The sequence below is a fragment of the Accipiter gentilis genome, chromosome 32 (assembly GCF_929443795.1).
Source record: "Accipiter gentilis chromosome 32, bAccGen1.1, whole genome shotgun sequence".
Classification (NCBI taxonomy): Eukaryota; Metazoa; Chordata; class Aves; order Accipitriformes; family Accipitridae; genus Astur; species Astur gentilis.
Window position 1 is genome coordinate 18,329,755 of NC_064911.1, and position 26,733 is coordinate 18,356,487.

Below are 26,733 nucleotides of genomic sequence, written 5' to 3' on the forward strand. Positions count from 1 at the left end.
CCAAAGGCTCTCAATTACCTTCCCTAAGAGTGCCACCAAGTGACCGGCCGGAGGAGGAGGCGGCGGCGGCGGCCACCGCCGTGTCCCGTCCCCGCTTGCGCACAGCCCCGCGGAGAGCTGCGCTCAGGGAACGGCTCCGGCTCCGGTCCCGGTGGGGAGCACCATGCTGGCCACCCGGTAAGGCTGCCCGGTCCCCGCACCGGCCTGACGAGGGAGGAGGAGGTAGCGGTTCCCCCACGGCCGGGGCCCCGCGGTACGGCGGAGGTGAGGCAGGGCCCTAGGCCGCCGCCGCCGCCGCCCTAACCCGGGGAGGGGGTGCCGTGCCCTCTCCCGTGAAGGGGCTGGAGGGATGTGCGTGTGCTCGGTGCGTGGGTTGGCGGGACGCTGTCAGGGCGCGGCGGCCGAAAAACCGAGAGGGCGGCTTCGAGTGATGGCGGCCGGCCTCCTCAGCCCCGGCCCGTCTGCGTGGGGAGCGGCCGGGCGCCTCGGGCGGGAAGCGGGCTCGGCCGGAGCCTGAGGGGAGGCCGGCGGCGTTGGGCGGGAAGGGGTTTGCTGGGGGCCGGGGGACGCGAGTCCGGCAGCTGCAGGAGTCGGGGGGAGTTTTCGCCGTTGCTGTGCGTGGCCTCCCTGCTGCTGCGTACGAGACTCTGCTGGCTTCTGAGGGCCTCTTTTTTCTCCTTGTTTTTCTTTTTTGTGTGCGTTCCTTTTTACTCTCTTAAGTAGTACTGCAGCCAGAGGAAGCTTGTGTGTACGTGATAGGCATGTATAGATACGTACATGAGAGAGATATATATATAGAGAGATGAGTACATGGCCCTCCTTTTCCGCTGGCGCCTGAGGACTTGCCTCCCTTTCTTTTTTGAGGTGAAAGCCCAGCCTCAGCTGAAGAAAACTAAGGGACAGGCAGTCAGGGTAAGGCCATGAACTATCACGAGGGGTTTTACTCCTGCTGACCCTCTGTGTATTTTTGTGTTACCGCGGTTTTGCTCGCCCGGAGGAGTCGTGCTGGCTGCTACCTAGTTGAATGCTTACTGAATTGTGGGGCGGATTACATTCTCTGAAGGGTTTCGTAGTTGTCCCTTCTTGCCAAACAGCTAAGGCGGTTCTATCCTGCACTTTAGGCTTGTTCTGAGTTGCAGCAGTACTAAGCCGTGGAGGAGGAGACCGGTCTTAGCTGAATGGGAGTGTGTGGGAGGCCTTGTGATATCCTTCTTGGGACGTTCCACCTTCCCCTGCTATGCACACCAGCCAAGTGCAGGAGAAGTGTGTGGTCAGGGTCATGGATGATTTCCTAGGTGCACACAGACCCTCTCTGGGTTGGGATGCCCACAGGGTAGAAGTTGGCGTTTGGTCCAAGCTGGTTGTCCCAGGGCACCTGAATAGTCATTGAAGAGAACAGCTGCGGCCAGCGAATCATTCTTCCTTCCTGTTTTCAGATAAGGACAGGTATCAGCTGGAATTTCAGCTGGCTTGAACTGTTTTACTGACTGTATCTGGTTCTAAAAATCAGGCTAAGTATAAGAAGTGGGGTTTCTGAAGTAATCGGCACCATTCCAAAAGTAAATCCTAAATTATTTTCATGGCGTTAGTTTTAATGACACTGAATTCTTCCACTCTGCCTATAGGTTGTGCACCATGAGGAAGCTTCCTTCTGTTCTGGCTAGGAAACTCGCATCTGGGACCAGTGGCTCCCCAGTCCTTCCTGACATGTCTGAAGGTAAAGTAATTGGCTGTACATTGGAAGATTTAGCAATGTTGCTAAGGAGTTTATTCTTTCAGGTGGTGGCTCTTCATGTGTTAATATGGTTTGGATAATGGGCGTGCCCTTGACTGTTAGCTCCTAGTGTAAGTGTTTAAAAAGTAGCAGAAAATCACTTCATGTGTTTGGAGATTAATGGCAACAATTATGCATAATCATTGAAGTTGCAGATTTTGGCTCATCTGCTTCTTCAGTCTTGGAAGAACATGTGATTCTTTTCTGGGGGGACAATTGCTTCTCAAGTTGGCTCTTGATAGAAAGTCAGTGTAGTACAGACAGGTACTATGGCGACTAGAGAGAATGGCCAAGAAATGGAGAAACTGAGTGGAAATAATGTCTTACGGAACGTTTAATGTGTCAATACCGTTAATTTTGTAAACTTGGAGAAATCTTTTAATCAGATCAGCAGGATTGCCTCGTGAAAACGCTCTTGTCAATAGAGCTTTGTGTTGAAAGATTGGTTTAGCACTCTAATAGTAATAAATCATAATGTTCCTGTTTTAGAAGCTTTTAAAAAAGTTTTCTTGCATTCTAATCCCATGTACTGAGAAAAGGGGAGGAGGAAAAATGCTGGAGCCAGGCACAAATAATTCCTTCATGGAGTTCTGCTTGTTTCTGAGGTCATAATTTCCCCTTTGTTCTCTAAATAGAAACCACAGGTTATCCAGTAAAAGAGAAAATGAGGGTTATTTGTTGTTAAGAGAACTTTTTTTCATTATTGTTAATAAATAGTAATGTGGGAGTTTAAAGGAGAGAAGCAAAGATACACAACATTGCATACTTGCAAATATTACCCTGCTCTTTTATTTGGATATTTGATAATGATATCACCTAGAAGGCCAGTAAAAATAGTGAAGCAGTGAGGCCGTCCTGGCCTTGCCTCTGATTTGTTTCCAAGGAATACTAGTATTTTTTGGACTATAACAACTGTAAATATTTGACATTCTGTTCCAAAATTGTAACATTGAAATAACGTTATACAACCTTTTGCTGACATGTAAACTAGTTTCCTTTAATCTGGTATCCATGCTTTCACAAAACACCAAAAACTTATTCTTATTAGCTTTTCACATGCTTACTCCCAACTTTGGGTCCCAGTTGTGAATTCCCTCACTTCTTCCATGGTTCTCCTAAAGGCTACACGAAGCAGGACTTTGGAAATTTCCTCTGAGATAACTGTCATCCCACTTCATGAAAAATGCTCCAGATATTCTTTCCAAAGTTAATAGTGTTTGTCAACAGTATATGGTAGCACCAAGTTTGAAAAACTGATTGGAATTACACTGCAAGCAAATACTACACAGAGCCAGTAGACAAAGGAACTGGAAAGTGGGCTTTGAAGGAAAGGACAAACTCGGTTGAAAACACAAAGATACTGAGTGTAAATCAGGCAAGGACATGTTGCCTACTGTTGCTAAAATCAAGGAACACGTGTGTAAGTGGAACTCAAGCAGGTGGAATAATCAGATAATTCCTTACTAGATGTACTTTGCATTGTTTCTTTTAATTGTTGATCTAACCTGTGTTTTCCACTCCACAGGACACTTACCCATTCATGTGAATAATGGTGTGTTGTGGTAATCTGTACATATTTTAATATTTGCTATAACACTAAAGTTACTCAGCTACTGTTTTTCCTTACTTTAGCGTTCATGAAAAATGAAATGCTATTATTCTTCTCTGTCAACTTGCTTAAAGCCTCTTTGCCTTCAGTGAATGGCTCTGGTCTTATTTGTGGCAATATTGTTGTACTAGATCTCTGTCAGCGCACTGTGTTTTTGGTGGTGTGCTGGATAACGTTTATTAGAGGCTTGTGGGATACAAAATCTCTTACACAGCAACTCCTGCAGTACTTAGTTTCAGTTTAGACATCTGAATCTGCATCTTTCACTGAATTCCAGACCAAGCTCTATAGCAAAACTGGTAGCAAAATACATCGTAGCGGTCTACCTGAACCTGGATACAGCCTGGGGAGGCACCAGCACAGTGGGGCATGGGTCTTACTGGCAGGGATGAATGCAGTGATCTTGTCCAGCTGCCCTCGTCTCCTTTGTCACAGCACAGTGCAAATGAACTCAGACCCTGCTGCTCTGGCATTAATGATCCACCGGTCACAGTTTAGGAGATACAGTGAAATACACAACATGATAACGATGGATAAACCCTATTTGCTGTAACTGTTTTGCACATTTAAGACATTTGCCAAATAAGAGGAAGAGTTTATGGATTTTTATGCTTAATTACTTACTTAAATTTCTGTTGTAAGATAACTAATATCTAGAAGAGCAATGTAGTCTTCAGGGGGTGGGGTGGGTGGGAGGAGAAAAACTATGTACTTACGAGCCTGTAAAATGGACTAGATTTAGCTTGGTAACATTTTTGAAACACTTTTAAGCTTTGTCCATTTTACTGTTAGAATAAAAATTAAGTGGTTTCAGCCTGGCAGATGTTTACTTGTATGCCTAAAATTGAAATCAGAAGTATTAAATGGGATTAACAGCGTGTATCCATGTTTGCAGGTTTGGACCCAAGATTTTTTTCAGGGCTTTTTACCTCTTTAGAGTTGAAAAGGAAGATGAACTTAGTTTAAACAAAGAGAAACTGCTGTTTATTCCCCCTCCCTCCCAGCACAGTCTGCGCACTGTTGGAAAATTGAGGTTTTGTGTTCTAGAAGCTGTAACAGTGTTTCTGCTAACACTGTACTGATCCAATGCATGCTATGGCAGCTTCACAGGTGGAGTATGAGTAACGGGAAAGTAGTACCTATTCTGTAAACAAGCCTCCTGCTTCTTAAGAAAAAAAGAATCAAACTTTCCCACCTTCCAAAAAAAAGTCAACTCTAGATTTTCAGTCAGTTCCTTTCATTGAAGATTTTTTGTTCTTAAAATTAGTGGTGGAACTCTTCTAATTTCAAAACCTGTTTTTAGCCTAACTTCCTAAAGAAATGAGGCCTAAGCAATCTATTTTGTCTTTGTCTGCCTATCATCTTGTCCCCCTCTTCTTCCAGAACCTTTTGTTGCTTGATGTCAGCCAAAATAGACAAGCACAAATCTCGAAGAGAAACGTGTTTCCACAAGCTTTGTGAAAACTGGCTTTCAGATCAGAGCTTCGTTAGGGTGCCAGAGCTAGTGTTGGGGTCAGCCACGGACCATGGTGTTTGCTGGCAGTTGGTGAGTGACTGGGATCTATGTGCTGGCTGGCTGGCAGTCAGCCCCTTGCCTTCCTCTGGGCTAACCACAGCTCATGCTGGCGCCTGTCTAGAGGGCAGGCAAAGCAGAAGCAGGCTGGGAGCTGTAGGGGTGGGAGCAGGGGGTGTTGCAGGGGAAGGAGCAAGAAAGGGGAGTTTAGGGGTATTGAAGTGGTGATGGTGTGGGGGACTTGGGCAGGAAAGCAGCAGAAACTGAAGTGGCTGTATGGGGAGGAGGGGGCAGAACCTGGTGGATCTGGCTGAGAGAGGGGTATGTGATTTAAATACCTAGGAAATCAGGCTCTGCTTGCTCCACAGTTCACAGGACAGCTTGCTGATCCCTGTGAATGCTCTGACCGGGCATTTAGCTTGAAAAGTGCCAAGCCTGATGATGTCTAATAACCTAAAAGTATAAAGGATCAGCTCGTGAGTCACCAGCAGCCCTCTTCCTGTTTCACCATGAAATTTTGGCTTTTTTTTGGTAGCCCCTCCTTGATGTGTCCATAACTATTTTGTCCTAATATATGAACCCTCTTATATAGAAATCTTTGTAAATAAGCCAGGAATCCATACTATACAATTCTCAACTTCTTTTCTGAGCTTGGGAATTATTGCTGCTTGTTTTCAGGTGTTTCCAAATAGCATACATTCACCTGCCTAACAGTGGTGGAGTAGTTTGATAGACTTGATGGGACCTTAGCACACTTAACAGCCTCATCCGAGGAAAGAGTAAAAAAACTGCTTATGCAGAACTAGTATTAACTCAGTGTAAACAGTGCCGGAATCAATTTTACAGGCCTGCCTTCAGTGTCTTAATACTGTGTTCTTTGAGACTGCTAGAAATCTAGGCTATGAAACCCTGCTGGCAATAGCCTGTCTGCTGACATTACCTGCCTTCGTGGTTGGGATTATTTAAATAGTACTCTCCTCATTCCCTGTCTCCCAGCTGCACTCTTCCTTTTTATGTTCTTTTATGACTTTCTGATTTATGTTATCTCCACAGTTTGTTTGTGTTTAGGCTGAAATACTTTCACATCAAAATTCCTCAATCTGATCTTGATCCGCTGTCTCCTTCAGCTGTTAATTAGCACTGCAGGTGTTTGATTGCATTAACAAACACTCTTTGTTGGCCATACACAATAAGCTCATGTTACTCAACCCATTATTGTGATATGCCTACTAACAGCATCAGTATATTTGGCCAGACTTTTGTTTCTGGGCTGCTATTTGCATGAATTTGCTTAATTTTCCTGTTCTGGGATGAGGACTGTGCCTTTTAGCACCAGGCAGCCTCACGTTCATCACTTGCAGAACTAAGCTTGATTTGCTTTGATTTTTTTTTTTTTTTTTTTTTTTCTCCAGTGCGGAGCAGATTGAGGGATATAGTGGGAGCATCTACCAACTGGAGGTACAGTGTACATTAAATGTATTTTACTCTATTTGTGAAACCCAGGTAGAGCTCAGGGTTGTGGTAGTGGAAGTTAACAATGTTAGCTTGCTGACTGAGGAAGAAAAAGGATCCAGCTAAAAAGTAATGCAAACAAGGTTTCTGAATTGTTGCTTTGTGGATCACAAACTTCTGACATTCCTCTGGCAGAGGATCTTTAGCACCAAAGGAACAAAATATGTGATCTTGATACTTACAAGATTCTCCAATTAACTTTGAATCTGATGGAAGTTTAAGAGCTGTAGAGTCTGGTTGGAAATGTTATGTTGCTGTTACCTCTTGGGTTATCTGCTGGTGGATTACCCACATGGTAGATTTATCCTGCACTGGATTCAGAGGCAATTAAGCTGGTTCAGCGTGAAGCAGGCCGCATTACAAATGGCCTGGCAGCACCCATGTCACTTTGGAAAATTGTCAACTTGGGATTGGGGGTCTCCTTAGTCAGGAGCATCTCGGGCATTTCTTTTCCCTGCTGTAACTTAATTTTAGATTAATTTACATATTGTTTAAGTCATTGATGTTTTGGCTTTATTCAGGGTACCTTCCTCCCTGTCTATTACGCTGACTAAGTCAGAGTCGACTATAATCCCCTACTGTTAACAGTTCTGAAAAAGACAGTATAGCAGTCTGGGGGAATTAGGTATTGCAGTTTCGTTGGTCCCATATTTATTGTATTGATTGTTAATTTTCTTATGGCTGTGTTTGTTGAGCTCTTCTTTCACACTTTGTGCATTGATACGGAAACAAAGAGAGCCTTGCCTGGGTGGAGCGTCTGATATGTCCAGGCCTTTTGACTAGGTTTATCTAAACAGGATTATAGGTATGCTAAAGAAAATGCCTGAATCGGGGAAGCTGATTTTTGCTTAGTATCTAAGCATGAGGGGGCTTGAAATTTTCAGTAGGTCAGCTGAAAAGGGCTCTAGAAGTTGATTTTTAAAAAAAGCCTTTCCTGCAGCCCTGAATGGCTGGGGAGTAACCACACCATATGGAAATGCCATCTGAGGATTGAGATTTTAGAGGGCTCTGGTCAAATCTGTTCCATCCATTTCTTTTCCCATACTGGAAGGAGACCAGGCTGATGCCAAGATCACCACAGCAGTGTTTTTCTTAGATAGGTAGGTTTCTTGTGCTGTACAAAATGCAGCAGAAGTGGTTTGCAGAGTACTGTATGCTTTGACTACCACAAAGAAGTAAAGCCGGGGAGCCCATAGCTGGGAGTGCTTGAGTATGACAGGTTTAATATGGGGAGGTCTGGAGGACATGGATGATGAAGCCTTTGAGATCCCACTTTTAAAATGGAGTGACAAAGAGTTGATACGTGTGGAGACTGAACAGCCAATGCGTTAATTGAGTTAGGCCACAGAATGACTAAAGAGGACAAACCTAAGCGAATAGCTTGATAGAGGTCCTGAAATGGGAACTACGGAAGGACTGATGCACATACATTTGGATTGCTGGGATTGAGGAGAGATGCATGTTGGAGGAACACCTTCGGTCATTAATTTTGCTAAAAGGAAACTTTGGTTCATGATTTCTCTTGTAAAGGCCAGTGGCATTTTGTATTAGAAAGAAATATCTTGCTTATATATTTATTCTGGTTTTGTACTTAAATTGCAATTAAAACTACTAATCTGTACATTGGTACTCATAGTCTAGATAGAGTTGTGGCCATTTCAGAAATAAATAATGTCATTTCTCAGAATGTTTAGGGCAGGTATTAGTTATTACTTAGATGACATATTGTTACTGTATGACTGGTACTGCAGCGTGTAACAGTATTTTTCTGTTGAAAAATGTTACTGCCTTGAGCCTAATATTTCTGTATATTGAAGAGTAAATTCTGAAGCTGAAGTCAAGGAGAGTTCTGCTGCTGACCTCAGAGGAGCCAGGATGGTACTTGTGAAAACAGAATATAGTTCAATTTTTATTGTTTGGTTTCTCTGTGTTTGTAGACAAATTTCTGATTTACTCTCTGATTAATTTCTCTTAAACCTTTCACTGAAAGACCTTGGAAACAAATCTTTTAAAAAGTATAAAGGTGCATCATCTTGGACATTGCATCTTTCCTTAGTCATCTAGTATATTCTATTTCTATGTAGTGGTATAACTTCAAACATTAACCTTCTGGAGCAGGTTGTTGCCTTTCTATTTTCTCTGAACTCCGCAGTAGTCATGTTGCCCAAATGAGGTAAACCATATTTTGTATTTAAAACAAATAAACAAAACTAACTGAAATTTTCTGCTAGACTTTTACTCTTTGATCATGGATTATTCATATTTCCCCCAAAATTATTAAAACAGAAAAGAGGGAATATAAACTTTTGACGTGTGACTTCTTTGTACCTACCTCTCCTCTTCCAAAAATAAAACTCAAGCCAAAAAAGTCTTTGTCTTAAATGGCTAATACCCAGAATTCATCCAAAGTCAAAACTTAAGATAAATTTTCTTCTTGGTGAAAAGGTTCTTTCTGTTGTTTTCTTTCAGTTTTTTTTTTAAATTGCTTTTGTTAAACATAATGGCACTCAGATCTCAGCAATGCAGCATGCACAACTGAATGAATGGCACATATCCAAAAGTTTAAAATTAAGTTTGGTTACATAGCATTTTATGCCTTCTCTTGCTCTATGAAATGGATTCATAGTTTTGCATCCTCCTTGGCTTTATACTGGAACTGTTGCATGTTCAACCCCTAGGTTTTTAATGCTTTGTTGTTGATTCTAGGGATGTTATGAAATACTTGCTTTATTCAGTCAGGATGCACTTTTAAGGGGAGGGAACTTTGGAGGAACAGGTAAGAGAGAGTGTTGGGCAAGATTGTTATATCTCATAGATACCCGTGCAAGGAATCAATCTGGTAGATTGGGAAGAAGCGACAGTAAGTTGGCCCTTACACCCTTGTGAGAGTTGCAACCCCTCTGATTTGGTGGTGCTGGAAAGGCAGGTCTGAAAGGGTAGTGCTCCCTTTTCTGTATTGTTTCTTTCTATAACTTTCCTCTATAGTCGTAAGACAACTGAGTAGGAGGAGAGAGAAATAGATTAATTTTCCCTTTCTTTTAGCTTGCTGATCAAGTGTATGCTGTGTGAACTGATGCTTATAAAGGGAGAACTCACCTGTGTAGACAGCAAGTCTTAGCAGATGAGTTCTCTTTGTTGTTAGTACTAACCAACACTGTACATCTGTTTTACTTCTTGGGAGAGGTTGTAAGTTGACAGTCCTTTAAAATTGTCAGTGTAGGAAGGGTTGTGATACAGTAGCTATGGAAGACATGAATATGCACAAACCCTCATAGGTTAAATTATGTCTGATTTGTTCTTTTCAAAGTGAACCATTTTGGTAGCATTCAGAATTAGATAAATTTTGTTCATCTCGTTAGTATGTGCTTGCCAGTTGTACACAAAACTGTTTAAAAGTTTTCTGCAGTAGACTTGCTTAGCATATCTCATTATGTGCATTTCACTTTCTTCTCAAGGCACGCTTACTGTGTCTTGCTATTTTTACTACTTTCTTGTTTTTGTTTTGATAATCTTCAATGTGATACCTTTTAGCTAGGGTTGTAGTTCTGTTGTCGTACTCTGGATGGAGTGGTTTTTTTCTTACCAGGGATCATGTGCAAGCAATGCAAGAAAGAAAAGCTCTTCATACTTTACTGGCAAAACGGCAGGAAGACCTCCCTCCTAGGAGAATGAAGGATAGCTACTTGGAAGTTATTCTACCTCTAGGAAGTCAACCTGAAATAAGAGAAAAGTACCTGAATGTACACAACAGTGTAAGGTAACAAAGCAACCATGTTACACATACAGGAAAGTGTTAACTTTCATTTACTATGTATGTAGGTATTTAATTGTCAAAAAATGTGTCTTACAGGTTTGGAAGGATACTTGAAGATCTTGACAGTTTAGGAGGTATGTATCTATGCTCTTGTAAAGAATGCACAAGTAATGCAGACAAAGTGAGTTTGAGTACTGCTGAGCACTGCTTGGTATGATACAGTATGACCTCAAGGAGGGAATCACATCGATGTGCTATCTCAAAGGGGAAGGAAAAAAAAAGAAAAGATACTGATGCTGAAGGAGAAGGAAGGATGATAAAGAACAGCCAGAAGCAAAATCACTCAGCTTCAGCTTCTTGCCTGTGCCAATTTTGTAAAGGACCAACTACAAGGATAATTTACTGAGAAATAATCCTAGGTTATGAATCTGCATTGAGTGTTAAATCAGAGAAAATTTGCAGAGCACACTAAAATTACAACATATGATTTTTCTCTTAAAACCCCCCCAAACCACCAACAACAGAAAATCCAACAGATAGTGAGGTGCAAATATTTTAATCTTCCCTTTGGGGAGAAGAGAGTATAATCCGGGAAGAACAGAATGTATCCATTGAGAACAAATGAAAAACACTCAGTATAAATTCTTGGTTTCTGTCTCTGTAAATTGATGTTAAGGGTGAAAACAACTCAGTTGTTTCATGAGCTAGCTTTCTTAATTTATTTTCTCCTTTTCATTTATTCATGGTCTTTAAAAGTTCAAGATCTTTGACTTTTTGTTTTGCAGCTAAAATAAGCGCTACGTTGTTAATATAACTTGGAGATACTTTTCTCTTAAAATGGCACCAGGTGACTTCCTTCTTCATTAAAGTTCTGTAGCTGGTTGGGAGCATTTTGGTGGAGGTTTTTGACAAAGAATAAGTGCTTATTAAGGGAAAGTTCTGAATGGAACAGGTATTTTTGGCAGGAAAGAAAGACCTTCTGTGGGTCCAGATGGGCAAAATTGAGGAAGGCAGAGAAACAAGTGAATGCATGTCACCTATCTAGCAAGGATAGACAAAATAGCTAGATGATTTATAGTTCTTTCTGTGATGTAGAAGATACTGGCTTCAATACCTGTCCTGAATTAGAAAAGGAGACTTGAAACTATTGGCTACCCTCTATTGGTAGATGAGATGAGCCAGTTTTTCATTCTGTGTTTTGCCTATTTTCTCTGGAAATCTGTGAAGATCTTAGTTTTTTCCTGTTGCAGCACAGAATGCCTTTGCCTTGTTTGTAGTCATACTGGGCTTCAGTCAGTTCCACTGGTGGTGTATCGTTTTGGGTTAAGCAAGATTCTGTACCAATGACACAATATTCAGGATGGTGGTCAGCAGTTTTCACAGGAAAATCTGCTGTTTCATCCCCCCCCCCCCCAGTATATTCTGTGATCTCAGCAGATGTACTGCATAAAGGTCTGGTTGACTTCTAGCTTTTTGTCTTTGGCAATAGGATTCTGATAAAACCCATTCGTGTTGATGGCATGATAGGCACAACAGTTTTTAGAATTGTGACTTCAGTAATTTTAGGGAAAAAAAAATCATGGATTACCTTGAAGAACAGAGATCTCCCTTTATCTCATTAAGTGCAAAGAGATACTTTCAATTTTGGAAGTCTGTGTTGCGTGAAAATCACATAAGTACTAGAAAAAAAAAAAGGATCTTTGCAGCCTTGTATTACTCTTAAGGAGTCTGTTTACTTGGATATGCTCTTATGAGCAGAGCTAATTAAATAGTGGTTTGGCTAGTAGTAATTACAGTGTGATAAATACCTCTGACTATGCTTTCATGTCTGTAAGGCACAGTTTGTCTAATCTGCATCTCTTTAAAGGAATCAGTATTTGAAAATAAGTCATCAGATAGCATGTATCCTTGGATAACCTGTATGAAATAAAAATAGAAGGCAGGAAGGATCTGTGAGAGTGGGCTGCAGGGGTAGAGGGAAGAGATTACATGGGACTGGAAGTGGAATGATGGGTTGATTTAAAGCATTCAGTTACATTTCTCTTTGTAGTAAGTAAATATGCATATAACTGAGACAGCTGCTGAATCACTGTTTTCTTTATAGCAGTCCTGTGAGTTACATACACAAAAATGTGGAAGTTATGTGCACTCCTACAGTATGATGCTTTAGTTTGTGTTTTGTAGGTACTTCTTACACTTCACAAAGATGGCTTTGATCTGCTCCGCTGAAGTTTTTGTTAGAGCTGACTCCATTTTTGGTCTCTCCATAGTTCTTATTTGCTACACTCACACCAAGCAGGAAATGCAGCCAAGGTCTCCCTTATCAATAGTTACAGCTCTGGTGGATAAAATCAGTAAGTGGCAATTTGGTCAGTAGAAACGGTTTCATCTGTTTGTCTTACTCTTTCAGAAGCTACTGCCTTCCTATAGTTGTTACTGAGGATAACTTCTTTGCTGTTTAGTTCACTTTGTCTTGTTTTGGCTTTGAACTCTGAGTACTCTGGCCTTTGTTGAAAGGAGGAGGGAGGAGGGTTTTGTAGATGCTTTTCACCATTTCATATTTCCCTTCCCTTTAAAATACAACTTTCATGCTTCCTGCACTTCTGTGTTTGGTTTTATTTCGGCACATGAGTTTCTTAGCTTCATTCTTGAACAGTGTTCTGGTGGAGCTGGACCTTGCTTGTGTCACCTGTTCTGTTGAACATCTCTGTGGGTCTGCCATCCATCTGCCACCTGCGTGCCTACTTCTTCCTCCTGTTCTGGCTTTAGAAGTCTGATAAGGCAGAAACTGCTGGCTAGCAGTGTGGTCCCTTGCAACAACTGTCATTTCTGGGTTGTCTTTGCATGTACTGCCACTTGCAGAACAGGGAAAGGTCTTAGAGAATCCAGTCTTTCTAATATTAGATGTGAGGGATCTGTCTCCAGTAACCTCTAATGTTTGTCGTGTAGATTTGTGCAAGAAGATTATATATCCAGACTGTGACATCAAATTCACAGGCAATGTTTCTTGGGTTGGGAGGACGTCCATGGAAGTGAAGATGCACATGCTGCAGGTTAGTTCCTGTGACTCCTCTCCATCCTATGACAGGCTTGAGGTGCTTCAGGGCGAATTCTGGATGGCGGCATTAGCAATCTAAATTATATTTTCTAGAATAACTGTTTTTGAAGGGCTTGAGACAGCCCTAGTGTTTCAAGACCAAGTCGACTTCCCATAGTCTAGGTGCAGCAAGATACTCTGTTGCTCATCTTTCTAGACATGCATTTTTCTTAACCAGCGTTTTGTAATTAAACTGCAACACAGTACTCCTACAGAACAAATAGATGGCTGTGTTCTGCATGTTCTTAAATAAGTTTCTCCCTGCTTTTGAAAAACCTTTATTTTCCTTATACCTTTGCATTTTATCGAGTTGTAAATTTCAATGTTGGTATTCAGATTCAGTAGTAAATTGTATCTCTTGTGTTCATTGTATCTACTGTGTAGCATAATTTTTGTAATAAGTTATTAAGTACTGAATAATAGAAAATAAATGAAGGGTGTAACTAGGATACACTGTGCAGGAAGCAAAAGCAATATTAATAATTAAATTAAAAAATCCTTAACATTTCTAGTGAATATTTACTGTCAGTTGATTAGTTAACTGAAACATTAATTCAGTTATTTAGAATAACAAAAATATGCAATGAACACTTAAGTGGTATTAGTGGCTATAATTCAGATAAGGAGACCAACTGAATAAAAAAAATATTTACCTGTTTAAGTGTCTGATGTAGAAGATAATGTTATACCTTTATTGTCTGAACTCCTCACAGTGCTGGCATTAATGGCAATTTAGTATTGACAAAAAAATGTTTTGGCATTTCTTGGAATAAAGGGTAAGTGGGTCCTTTTACAATGCCTGTGTTGATTTTCTCCCCTCCCAGCTGAAAGTAGTAGTTAGTAAACATTCCCCGCTTAATGTTTACATTGCAGAATTCCTGAAACTAGAGTTTTAATTTGTGTTATTTCCTTCTCTGCGACCTATTGTGAGAGATCTTGGAAGGAATGACAGAACGTGAAAGTAAACAACATTTACAGTGTGATGGCATAGTTGATGTCAACTGAATAGCTTGCTAAGCACATTTACAATTTTAGAGTTTAAAAACATAATTGTTTCTTTTCTCTCTTAGCTGCATGGTGGTGATTACAGCCCAGTGTTAGATGCAACCTTTGTCATGGTGGCCCGGGATCCAGAGAATAAACGGTAATTTGTAGGACAGGAAAATAATTTTCAGACTCCTACTGGGGTCCTACTGTGAAAACAGCAAACATGGCAGCTTGCTATGTATGTGTAGAAGCCATATCACGTAGGTGATAGATAAATCACATAGTCGATCTTTTCTGCTGGCACGTGTTACTTTTCTGCGGCAAGCTTCAGAGCAATGATCTCAGCAGTCAGATGATACCAGGAATTGCTGTTAAGTCTTGGGATCTGACCCTTTTCTTTAACAGATTTCGCCTGTGTTTGAATGACTGGCCTGATGAACACAGAAGTGAATGAGCCTGCCAGAAACCCACCCGCATTCCAGTAGTTGTTAGAATTAATTGCCTTCTTGCCATAAAACCAGAAAAGATTGAGTTTCAATGGTTAAATAGTCTTTGAGTGAATAATGCCATTAATTCCCTAACAGACACGTGATAGGTGTCATCAGAATAATTCAGCCTAAAAATTGCTTATGTAAATAACATGCGACTGATAAGTATTCCCACAGAACTTAAAATCAAACTACCCAACTTTCTTATTTTTCTGATTCTACTCTCTCTGTAATTCCTTAGTCATTACACTAACAAGCTTCTCAGTTTCAGTTTTGGTTTATGACTCCAGCACCAGAGAAATCAGTTGTATTTCTTACCTCTTTCTTGTATAGCCTGCAACAGTAATAAACCATTTTCTGTTTCTAACTAGTTTAAATAATTGCCTGTATTTAATGAAGAGGGACATGTTTAATGAAGGGGTTTTGCTTGACATAATTATTTAGTCCTGATAATGTTAGAAGTAGTTACTAGGTTGGTTTCCTTCAGATTGATGAGATTTTTTTTTTAGAACCCATTAGCATACTATACATTTAAAAAAATATGTTTATGTTTCTCATTTTAAGGACTTATCTTGCAAAAGAATTACATCGAATCTGATGTAATTATACACTAGCAGATTGACTGAGGACAAGCCTACTATGAACTTGTGCAGATAGATACAAACTTCAGTGGCTGTTCTTCGAGCCAGCTGGCCACAAGCCAGCTGTGTTTTGGAAGCATTCTGTCCATATAAGGAGGGTACTTACTCTATGTGAGGTAAAAACCTTTCAGAGAGGTACAGGGCATGTTAGGTTGGTTATAGTGCCACAGAAACATGGTTGTGTGGCTTTTGGACCATAGCAAACTTGCATCTCAGCAGCCTGGGGCTTGGACAGGAGAACTTACGTAGATACGTCCTGAGCTGAGGAGGGGGAGAATGAGCTCTGTGATGGAGAAGGAGCTGGTGTGTCTCCAAAATCCAGAGGTGTAGCAAACCAGGACAGAGCAGTTTGTTCCAAGCAAAAAGATTCTCTCTGCATGCCTCTTGTCACCAGCCCAAGTAAAGGCTTGGGGTAGATGTGAATTGTTCAGCAGGTATTTGTGCGTGTGTACATGTGTGTGTATATATATATTGTTCTGAGCATTTGTATAGATGTTGAAAATAGAAAAATAATAATTAGAATGTATGGGGAAGAATGGCTCTTGAAAATAAGCATTTGCCTTTCCTTGTGAAAAGAAATAATTAGGTTAAAGTTATTTGTGCAGTAAAATAAACACACAAATTTGAGCTCGAGGGAGCCTCATCTTCTTTGATAAGTGGTACATGTGGTAAACAGCTTTTGGCTGTTGATAAGGCTGTCATGGGAACATGTAGATTATAAGAACACTTGCTAGCTATGGCACTGTGCTCTTTCTATTCCAGGAGGAATGATACCATTCAAGTTTTGTGTATCTGTTTTAGACTATACTAGATCATCACATCTTCATTTGCTGAGTTTCTAGATAGCTTTCTGCTTGAATAATCTTCATTATGATCTATGGGTTCAGTTTTAGCTCTTTAAGAAGCATAGATGCATCACTTACTCTTTCTTAATTATACTAGATAGTGGTTGGATCACTTAACTGCCCCTTCAGAGATAAAGCTAAAGTGATATTCTGTTGGCAGCTGCACATTATGAAATAATGTATTTATTTCTATGATGTAACCTGAAGTATGTTTTTTCATCATGTACTGTGCATGTAAGCAAAAATGGAAGACTGTTATAATGTATTTACAGGACAAATTCTTTTAAAGTTTGTAACTTAAAAAAAAATTCCTGTCTGTAGGCCAGCATTTGTTAATCCACTCATTCCTGAGAGCCCTGAGGAAGAAGAAATCTTCAAGCAAGGGGAACGTATGTCATATTTCCTGGTAGTATGCACATCTGCCTCAGGTTCAACTTAATAGCTGGAAGGAAGTAAACTTCAGAAGTTCTGCTACTTAGAAGTGCTCCTCATTTGTTTAAAACCAGATTTTCGTTCTGTCTTGTGTGTGTCAGTAGTGTAAGAGAGTTTAAAAGCCTACCATCACATTCTTGGAAAATCTGGATAAACTGACAGACAAGGGCACTCCTGATGTGATCTGCACCCTTCCTAGGCCTCTCTGTTTCCAGGGTGCTCACTCCACTTCAGATCTGAGTGCAGCACAGGCTTTACTAATGCTCTGGCTGATTGATTGCCTCCATGGTGGGTCTGCTAGGTGCATCACAGCTCCTTACCTGTCTAGGTGCCCTTGTTCCTTTTGGAAAGAAACTTGGAAAAAGAAAGGGGGAGAGCAGGGGAAGGAGTGTGTAGCTCCATCTTCTTTTGTTTCAAGCTGGAATTTTAAAGCAGAGAATTAGAGAAACATTAAGGACTGAATAAACTGAACAGAAGACCTTTTAAGCTAAAATTTCAACCGTTATGGCCTATGGTAATGAGTTCTGTCATAAATCTGCATTCTTGTACCATTGGCAAAACCTGAAGAATATGTTTGTTCTGTAGGGTTTCTTGTTTGATATGTTTTTCTCTACTTTGAGGGGAGTACTTAAGCTTTCTTCTGTAGGAGTGGTGGGTGGGTATCATAGTCTATGTATAAAAGGTCTTCATTACATTGGTGAGGTAACAGTGAACTTATGCCTTATTTTTTCTTTGGTGCAGTCAATTCTAAAAGCCAAATTTCTGTTTGAATCTATGGGACTGTGAAGTTACAGCTTTTAACTCACAGGGGGAAAAGGAAAAAAAGAAAAGAGTCAGCTGATTCCAGTTAAAATCTTCAAAGCCAAGCCAAATGTTTGTTGTTTTTTTTTCTTTGAACTGTAATAATTTTTTTTAAAATGTTTAGTGAACAAGCTGAAGAGGATTGATTTCAGCACTGCTTCCTTACTGAAAATGGCTCCCACTGCAGAAGAAAGAAACATTGTTCATGATATATTCCTTAATACATTGGACACAAGGCAAGAAGGGGAGAGGTGGAGGAGAACTGAGGTCTTATGAAGGAGAAAAGTAATGTGCCTTTTGAGTGGGTGCTCCTAAGAGGGTAGTCTGGAATAAACACATGCGTTTTGTTTTCCCATTTCACCACTTAAATTCTGTGGCATTTTATTTGAAACACAGGTATAAACTTTAATCTGATGGCTGCATCTCTTAAATGAGTCTTGTGTTGTTCAAGAGTGTTAGAAAGTGACAGTGTAATCACAAAGAGCTTCTGAGCAAGCTGTTAGGAATATTCTTGAGGAAAAAGGTTAATGATGTTTAACCAAATAAGGGAATGGAATGGTTTTGCAGCTGTGTGACTTGCACAATCTAAGTGTTTTCTGCCATGATATCTAGGCAAAAAACTGAGGGCAGGAATTGGCCATATTTTGACCAGGTAACCTTGCAATGTGTTTTAAATATACCTGACAACATTATTTGAGGGGGACTGGTTTTGGTGTACTTCTCTTGTATGTGAGATTTGTGTAAAATCGTCCAGTGCCAGTTGTGATAGAACAATGCCTAATGACATCAGAGTGCAATGTTGTATTTGTGGATAATTTATAATTTCTTTAACTGACTGACATTATTAAATTGTTATTTTCAAAGCTGTTTGCCAAAGTGAGACATGCTTTCCCTTAAAATTAGCAGATGTATTTTATACACATTCTGTCTGGATTTGAAAACCTCAAACTGTCTGTTTGTTTGATGTTAAATTACTCTGTTAGCTCATTGTTTGCTTTTAATTCATATTATGACTTAAAAAACAGAGTAAGGCTTTTCTGACAAAGTGTGTGCTTTGTGGTTCTGATTCATCTTTTCTTTCATGTACCTTTCTCAAGTTTGTTCATTCACATAAGCTTGAACATTAGCAGAAGTTTTTGAAAGATCAGGAGTGTAGGCTTACTGCAGTAAGAAATCAAAGTATCATTTTAGATAAGTCTTCAAGGTCAGTTGGAACAGCTTTTAGTGATAGTGTATCTGTTTTTTGGGGAGGGTTTTTTGGTGTTTTTTAAATATTTTTTTTTTTTTTATTTAGTGTGTGTCTGAATTTGCTATTTGTGCATTTTTGACTTGCTGAATTCTGCTAATGTGGGCTATAAAGTTTATTGTCTCTTCCAAAGGACAGTAAGTTTCCGGAGTCGTAAATTACCACCCAATTCAGTGTGGATGGAAGATGCAAAGCTAAAAGGCCTACAGATTTGCCATCCTCAGGTATTTTGAAAAATATTAATGAATTACAGAAACGGTTACTTATGAACTGTCTTGTAAGACTAGTCAGTCCATTATTTTGTTTCAGTTCTGCAGTCCTTGCAATGTATTTAGATTTTAGTTTCTTTTGCACTTTTCTATATGTCACTGCGAAATAGAATATTTTTAGTTACTTTGTTTTTTTACCAGATTTCATTTTGCGTAAAGAAATTCCTTTGCAAAGTGTTTAAGTTGGGCTTCTGGTTGCTGACACAATTTTGAGTTTTTACCTTAGGTTGTCAAATGAGTTGGATGAGCTCCTATTAAGTAAAGTTTCCTCAGCCATTTGGACTTTTGCATATATATTTCAGTAGTGCTTTTTATACATTTAGGTGCTGGGAGTTCTGTTAAATACTGTGAACTGAAGTACAGACTTCAACACAATGCTTTGAAAAGAATATATGTAATATAGCAGTTTGATTTTTTTTGTTTCTACACGCAGGAACGGAACATCTTCAATAGGATCTTTGGGGGTTTTCTCATGAGAAAGGCATTTGAACTAGGATGGGCAACTGCTTGCAGCTATGGGTGAGTTGTTGACCTGCAATATTTATATAATCCAGAGCACTGTGCACATATACATAGGTCGGGAAGCCAAGCTAACCAACCTAATGACAACCTGAGTAGAAGAGATGGAGGTGTCTAGTAGAATCTCGCACTATTAGTGTACACCACTGTTTCTCTTGGAGCATCTGTTTGTATTTACGAAGAGATTTGCCTCTTCCTCCTTAGAGCTTGGTTTTTAAGCAGTACATGTCAAGGTAGAAAATACATCCTTTTTCTGTTTTCTTTTATCTTGCCAAGCTATTGAGATTGACTTTATGGAGGTATGTTTTTGTGGTGGGTAGACCCTGGCTGGACACCAGGAGCCCACCAAAGCTGCTCTATCACTCCCCTCCTCAGCTGGACAGGGGAGACAAAATAGAATGAAAGGCTCATGGGTCAAGATAAGGGAGAGATCACTCACCAATTACCATCATGGGCAAACCAGACTTGACTTGGGGAAATTAGTTTCATTTATTACCAATCAAATCAGAGTAGGATAAGGAGAAATAAAACCTAACTCTTAAAAACACCTTTCCCCCACCCCTCCCTTCTTCCTAGGCTCAACTCCACTCTGAATTTTCTCTGCCTCCTCCCCCCCAGCAGCACAGGGGGATGGGGAATGGGGGTTGGGGTCAGTTCATCACACCTTGTCTCTGCCGCTCCTTCCTCCTCAGGGACAGGACTCCTCGCTCTTCCCTTACTCTGGCACGGGATCCCTCCCATGGGAGACAGTCCTCCACGAATTTCTCCAATGTGGGTCCTTCCCACGGGCTGCAGTTCTTCACGAGCTGCTCCAGTGTGGGTCCCCCATGGGGTCACAAGTCCTGCCAGCAAACCTGCTCCAGCATGGTGTTCCCATGGGGTCACAGCCTCCTACAGGCATCCCCCTGTTCTGGTGTGGGGTCCTCCCCGGGCTGCAGGTGGAGATCTGCTCCCCCGTGGACCTCCCTGGGCTGCAGGGGGACAGCCTGCCTCACCGTGGTCTTCCCCACGGGCTGCAGGGGAATCTCTGCTCTGGCACCTGGAGCACCTCCTCCTCCTCCTCCTTCTTCACCCAGCTTGAGGTCTGCAGGGTTGTTTCTCTCACATGTTCTCACTCCTCTCTCTGGCTGCGGTTGCCCAGCAGTCTTTTTCCCCTTCCTAAATCTGTTATCCCAGAAGCACTACCACTATTGCTGATGGGCTTGGCCTTGGCCAGCAGTGGGTCTGTGTTGGAGCTGGCTGGCATTGGCTCTGTTGGACATGGAGGAAGCTTCTAGCAGCTTCTCACAGAAGCCACCCCTGTAGCTCTGCCCCCCCTCCCCCCAAAACCTTGCCACACAAGCTTGATACAGTTTTCTAACAATATAAAATGGACATCCTATCACATAAATACTACATCTTTTCATTCTGTACACAAGAGGAATAGTTTCTGAACTTCTTCCTGTAACTGTGCTTAGAAAGTGTGACTGAGGTCATCACCCAGCAAAGATCTGTGCATAAATTTAATGGAGCATTTATAGCCTGATAGAAAGTGAAGTGTTTTATGTCAGTGCTTGGAAAAATGAGGCCTAAGCAATGATGGCATGAAGATTGCCTAGCAAGTGTAAGCTGTAAGATACAATAACAATGCAATAATGTATCCTTAGAGAGTGTGTATTTTTATGCATGTGAGACGTTTCCTCCAGTTATTTTTGTCCTGGGTGATGACATAATGCTTTAACACTTCTGTGGCCTGTGTTTAAGAGAGAGATCTATTTTCTAGTAACCCTTCATTAAAATGCTGACAATGAAATATTTTAAACTTCTCCAAACACTCTCATTTTTCTTGAGAAGAAATTTCTCTTTTCCTTGCTCAGGAGTTCCAGACCTTTTATCGTATCCGTTGATGATATCATGTTTCAGAGGCCAGTTGAGGTTGGGTCCTTATTACTGCTTTCTGCACAGGTAGGAATTGATTTCTTTTTAAAAAGTATTAAAGCTTACCTTTGCTGTAGTCACTGTTAATCACTGATAATGAACAGTGCATTATGAGGGTGTGTGACTTTTCCTGTTAAACAGTGCAGTGAAGCCTGTTACAGTTTTCAGCACTATTATGAGCTATAACTCTTATCTTAACTGTGTAGGTCTGTTACACAGAGAAAAACTACATCCAGGTTCGAGTACACAGTGAGGTTTATGATGCAGATACCAGGGAGCACCAGACAACCAATATCTTCCATTTTACATTTATATCAGAAAATGAGGTCCCACGGGTCATCCCCAAAACTTATGGAGGCAAGTATCCAATTAATGCATTGTCATCATAACTCTGTAGACAAGACAGCTTGCTTTCTGTTGGAACATTTGTCGTTTTAGTAAGTGAACTATTGGCATTTGAATAATTTAACAGGATTTCATGGCAAAGCACATTTATGCTTTGATGACAGTGTGGATTGCTTCTTAATCTTCCCATTCTGTGTGGTTACTGTAGTACTAAGTTACTAATGTTGTTCTCTCTTTTCTCCACTTTATTTCAGAGTCTATGTTGTATTTAGATGGAAAGCGACACTTTGCTGCCATCATGAAAGACATCTGACGCACGTTGAACACTGCATCAGCAGTGTAGCAGCATGCTGTCTTGGAAGGAGTTCTCACCAGAGATGGCTGACAGACAGGTGCTTACAATACTAAAAAAACCCAGCCCAGAACAAAACACCAAACCCTGCAACAAAAAAAACTTTTAAGTGCTATTTATGTATTTGCATATATTTGGATTTTTATTCTCTGCTACTAGGATTTGTTGAAATCTACTTTTACATGCTGATGCTAGGAAAAAAGGCTGAAAAGATGCAGTCTTAAGCATTAGATAGCTTCTCTTTGTCTGCTTTGAGAGATCTCATTACACACTTTGCTGTCTTGTCACCATCTACCTTCTTTCCCTTGGTAGCTCTCCTTTGTGTTTGCCTGACAAGAGATAGAAGTTCTATCAGAAAAATGTGTGCAATAAGTGGATACACACAGATGAAGCCATTTGACCTACAATCTTGTGTAAATTAGGCTTAGGGTCATCTTTTTTTTTTTTTTTTAACAAGGACAGATGCATCTGGGCAGCACCATAAGCTCAGAAGTTACTAGTGTGTGCACAATGTAAAGCAGGTGTTTCCCATCAGCTGAGATTTTACAAGGTGGTTGCAGCTTCTGTTTTGGATGGTTTCATGTTCCCATGGGAGGAAACTGATTTTTGCAATGAAATGAGGTGGCCAGATGGTCTCTTCTGGCATTCTGTTTGTGTACAGCCAGTCCTTGCCAGCCTCTTCTAACTGTTTTTTTTTTATATATATATATATAACTGTGAGTTCCTTAATGAATTGTTTCTCATGGCCTGTAGAGTAGAGATCTGATTGGTGAGATTGGGTGGGACTGGGAAATGGCACTGTAGAACAGAACATTTTGGTTTGTTAGGGATTGGGAGCAGAAAAGGTAAAATGCTGCTAGAATGGTAATGGTTATGTCTGGTGCTGGAGTTAGGGGTCCAGACAATCTGTGTTGAGCAGCTCCCAAATCAGCTGCTGAATGGTGGGAGGATTTTTATCCCACTGAGGGGTGGTACAGCTAGAGGACAGCCTCCTCAGCTGGATTATTTGTCTGGTTCCTTGGTAGACAGTAATGAAATGCGACTATTGCACAGCTTTAAAGGTTGTCAAGCTTACCTGTGAGGGACAGAGTAATTCTCCCCACAGAAGGGACACCATGGTGGCCATAACTATGGCATATAAGTAACAGGAAGAAAGTACTTGATACTGAAGTGCTTCTGATGTAGTGGAAAAAGTTTTAATAATCTCCAATATCTGGCAGATAAAGCCCAACATCCTGAAATTAGGAAGGTGAGTGGATGGGAGGCATCAGCTTTTAGCAGTGAGGATGATTAGTCATAAGCACAAAATGGGACCTCTGATACCTTCAGATCAAGACTGATATCCTGTCCAATCAAGACACCCAAAGAGGAGTAATAGTAGGTTAAATGGATTGAATATGTGTTATAATACATGAGAACAGACTCTGGCTTCCCTGCTAGGTTTAAAATCTTTTGAAATCAGGAAGCAGCGAGTAGAAATTATGTGAATCAGCACAGATGCACAAAACAGGTTGATAAAATAAAGCAACATGTTGCAGTTTTTTTTCTGAGTAGAAAGTTTGAGAAATTCACAACTAGGACCAGCTTCCTTTGGTGCTAGGATAGAATGAAGTGGCTCCTAACAGCTGACTGCTATTCAGGTGAGGAGAGTAAGCATTGTAATAACCAGCATGTTATACATCAGCCTTTCCTTTCTAAGATTTGGCTGCCTTTATTTGTAAGTTAGATACCTTTCCAGTGGAGGCACAGGGGTGTTGCCTGTTACAGTCTTTAATGGTTATGACACTGTGGATATATATTGTATTTTCTGGTTTTCTCCTTTTTAAAACTCTTTGGAAGCTGAATATACTTGACTGACCGCACAAATAAAGAACTGAAACCCTATCCCAGCTTCTTCCCCCCTTGCTGCATGGATCACTGTTGGCTGTTTAAAAAATCAGTAGGAAGGCAGAAGTGGAGGGATCTAGCTCAGAACTATGTGTTACTCCTGACTATCTGCAGGTTTTTATCATTGTCCCAGTGGTCCTACCTGGGTCGCTTTTGTATAACGCTTGTAGGTTAAGGGAATACCAAGTTCTTCCTCTACTGCCTTTTCAGCTGTATTTAAAGATGAATTTATCATAATTTCTAAATTCAGCCTTTGGGAAGGGATTGGAGAGGAGAAAAAGAGATAATAGAATAGGGAGCAAGGCATGACATCAGAACAGTGCAGGGCACAGTGAAGAAAATGAATACCGCAAATGACGATGCTTAGAAGAATTAGTGTGTTTTCAAAGTTCGTGATAACTTAGTCACATACCACAATTACACTAGTTATGGAAATGTATGTACAGTCATACAGAATGTGTGTATGTATAAATATATACACATATGTAAAAGATATAAAATATATATAGTAGTAAACAGAAAGACAGAATATGTGCTGACATATTTTTTACTGCGAGAAGGTAACTCCAGGTTGTCACCCTCTCTGATAACAGGCTAAATGTATCTTTGTTCAAGGGTATTGTTTATGTACATCTCTGTATACCTTTGTGTGCGAGATAAAATTGTTGTCGGATCTCACATTCAGAATTAAAATATTTTAACATAGTAATTAATGTTGAGTTTATGTTGCAACTTAATGACCAACACGGCACTGCTATAAGTGACTAACCATTACTATGCAAGCCTAAAGGTATTGGTAGAAAATCTTTTTATTTATGGTGAACCTATCTATGTAATTGGCTGTGGCTCTGTAGTGGGAAGTAAATGTTTCTGTGCCCATCGCGTCTGGGAATACAGCGAGGAGGAGGAAGTTTGCGGTAGCGGGATTGCCTCCCCTAACTTAATGGTGTTACAAAAAGAGATTTCTGTGGGACTGGCTGAGCTCAGTGCCTGGAAAAGCGCTTTGTTTTAAATATTTTTATTTTTCTGTGGTTTTAAAAAAATATATAATTAAAATTACTTACTCAAACTTACTGTTACAGCTTCCCGTAGCCCTTCTTCAAATACACGTGATTCCTTTGCAGCCACATCGTGGTATACAGCATTCTGGGAAGAAGCTTGCTGGAGCTGGTGCAGCATGGGCCACTGAGTGAGGGTTTAGTTCAGAAACCCACTCTAAACTTACTGCATGCTTAACTCGTTTTCCTGCACGTTCAGTCCAGCCTTTGTCTGCTGACAGACTTGTTTGATTGCTGGTCCTCCTCTCAATGCATTTTCAACTAGGTGTGAGAGAGATTACTTCTTCACTGGCTAGGCACTAGCTAACAGGAAAATAAAAGGGTAAATACTCAGCTTTCATGAAGGAGAAACTGGGGACTCCTTTTGTGGAAGGTGTAGCTGGATGACGATACCTGCATAGAAAATACACTGGAGCACTTGCCCTGACAGCGGGGTATCCTCGTCCCCGCAGGGCTCCTGTCCATGAGGCTGGAGGCACTTCTGGGCACTGGCTGCTCCTTACTCTTCTGTCTTCTGTTACGTTGCAGAAGTGGGAGGTTTCTGGCAGAGGGGAGCATGGCTCTGGGGACTGGTGCTTGGGACACTCAGAAGGGACAGTGGTATGGGTTCTGGTCCCTACTCATGGCATCTTCTTTATCTGGTAACTAACTGTTCAGCAGAAAATTCAGGTGCAGTCCTGCAGCAGGGAGCAGTCCCCTGGGCCCTCTGTGTCCGCCAAGGCCGGTGGGGAGCCTGTCAGGGGATCATCTCCAGAATTAAATGCAGCTAAAAGTGAGTTTCTTCTTCAGGCATCGCAGGTAGGCTGGCGCCAGGGCTCTGCACCCCAGGAGAGGCAGGGCTGGCTGCCTGGGGAGGCAGAACTTTCTCAGAGCATCCCAGGGTGGTGGGGCAGCATCTGCGGGTGTTGTTCAGTGAGGTAGGCTTGCTGGAGTACCCGTCCCAAAGGCGGGGAGGTCACAAAAGTTCCTACCCCAGCTAGATCCATCCTGCTTGGAGAGGTAGCTTTCACCTGCAGCCCTCACCACCGTGTAAAGTTTCTCTTTAACAGCCGAGAGAGCGGTTGAGGTGTGCAGGAGGCTTGCCCGAAGTAGCAGTGGAAGTTGAAGGCAGTGTCTCATTACTAGTTATTATTTGTTCTGCAGGAGCTCTTTGTTTCTTCTGTCCAAAAGATGAGTTCACAGTGGCAGCTCTGAGCACCTGGACTTCATGCACTTCCAAGAGAGGCCTATAAATACATCCCATGACGTGAGTCAGCATTTTCAAACCAGCGGCTGGACATCAGGTTCTTAGCCTCAACTCTCTGCACCGACATTCCGAAGGGTCACGTTTCAAGCAGTGCTAAGGACATCCAGCGCAATGTGGACTTCTGTCAAGTTTGCTGGTGGATCTTCTTTCTTTCAGAAGATGACATCACTTTTATTTGTTGCCTAAAAAATAATTAGGATTTTAATTTTCGTCCTGCTTGTGCTTATCTGAAGATTAGCACTACGCATGTGCTTAAGACATTTCCAGGTATGTCAACAAGGCCTCGGCAACCCCTAATCCAAGCACTAGGCAAGAATTAGTGATGTGTGCATGGAGGAGGAGTGGGTTTCTATTTCAGAATAGGGCCTTATTCTTTCAAGAGCTTTATTTGCTCTGTTCATGTATTGTTACTTTCTAGTCCTGCTTTCTGTCACTCCTTCC

The 26,733-nt window shown here is 41.1% G+C and overlaps 1 protein-coding gene across 6 annotated transcripts; it reads left to right on the forward strand.

Moving 5' to 3' along the window:
• Positions 1-25,061, forward strand: ACOT9 (acyl-CoA thioesterase 9). 6 transcript variants are annotated; one of them, XM_049835024.1, is made up of 16 exons: positions 1-177; positions 1,626-1,717; positions 3,300-3,326; positions 6,309-6,354; positions 9,995-10,165; positions 10,259-10,296; positions 12,433-12,516; positions 13,112-13,215; positions 14,330-14,403; positions 16,542-16,609; positions 17,578-17,689; positions 18,833-18,923; positions 19,402-19,487; positions 21,344-21,431; positions 21,611-21,761; positions 22,004-25,061. In XM_049835024.1, exons 1-16 carry the CDS (start codon positions 164-166, stop codon positions 22,060-22,062), a joined length of 1,305 nt encoding a protein of 434 aa, XP_049690981.1. In that variant the 5' UTR covers positions 1-163; the 3' UTR covers positions 22,063-25,061. The 6 variants fall into 6 exon arrangements, with proteins under 6 accessions (XP_049690981.1, XP_049690984.1, XP_049690983.1 ...); XM_049835026.1 differs by lacking the exon at positions 1-177 and adding an exon at positions 203-264; XM_049835025.1 differs by lacking the exon at positions 1-177 and adding an exon at positions 832-912.
• Positions 25,062-26,733: the final 1,672 nt, after the last annotated feature.

What these genes read in the sequence shown, in the direction of transcription:
- ACOT9 (XM_049835024.1), top strand. An exon ending in CCTTCCTGACATGTCTGAAG is followed by an intron (nt 1,718 to 3,299) that starts GTAAAGTAATTG and finishes TCCACTCCACAG; the next exon opens with GACACTTACCCATTCATGTG. An exon ending in AGCTCTGGTGGATAAAATCA is followed by an intron (nt 12,517 to 13,111) that starts GTAAGTGGCAAT and finishes TTTGTCGTGTAG; the next exon opens with ATTTGTGCAAGAAGATTATA.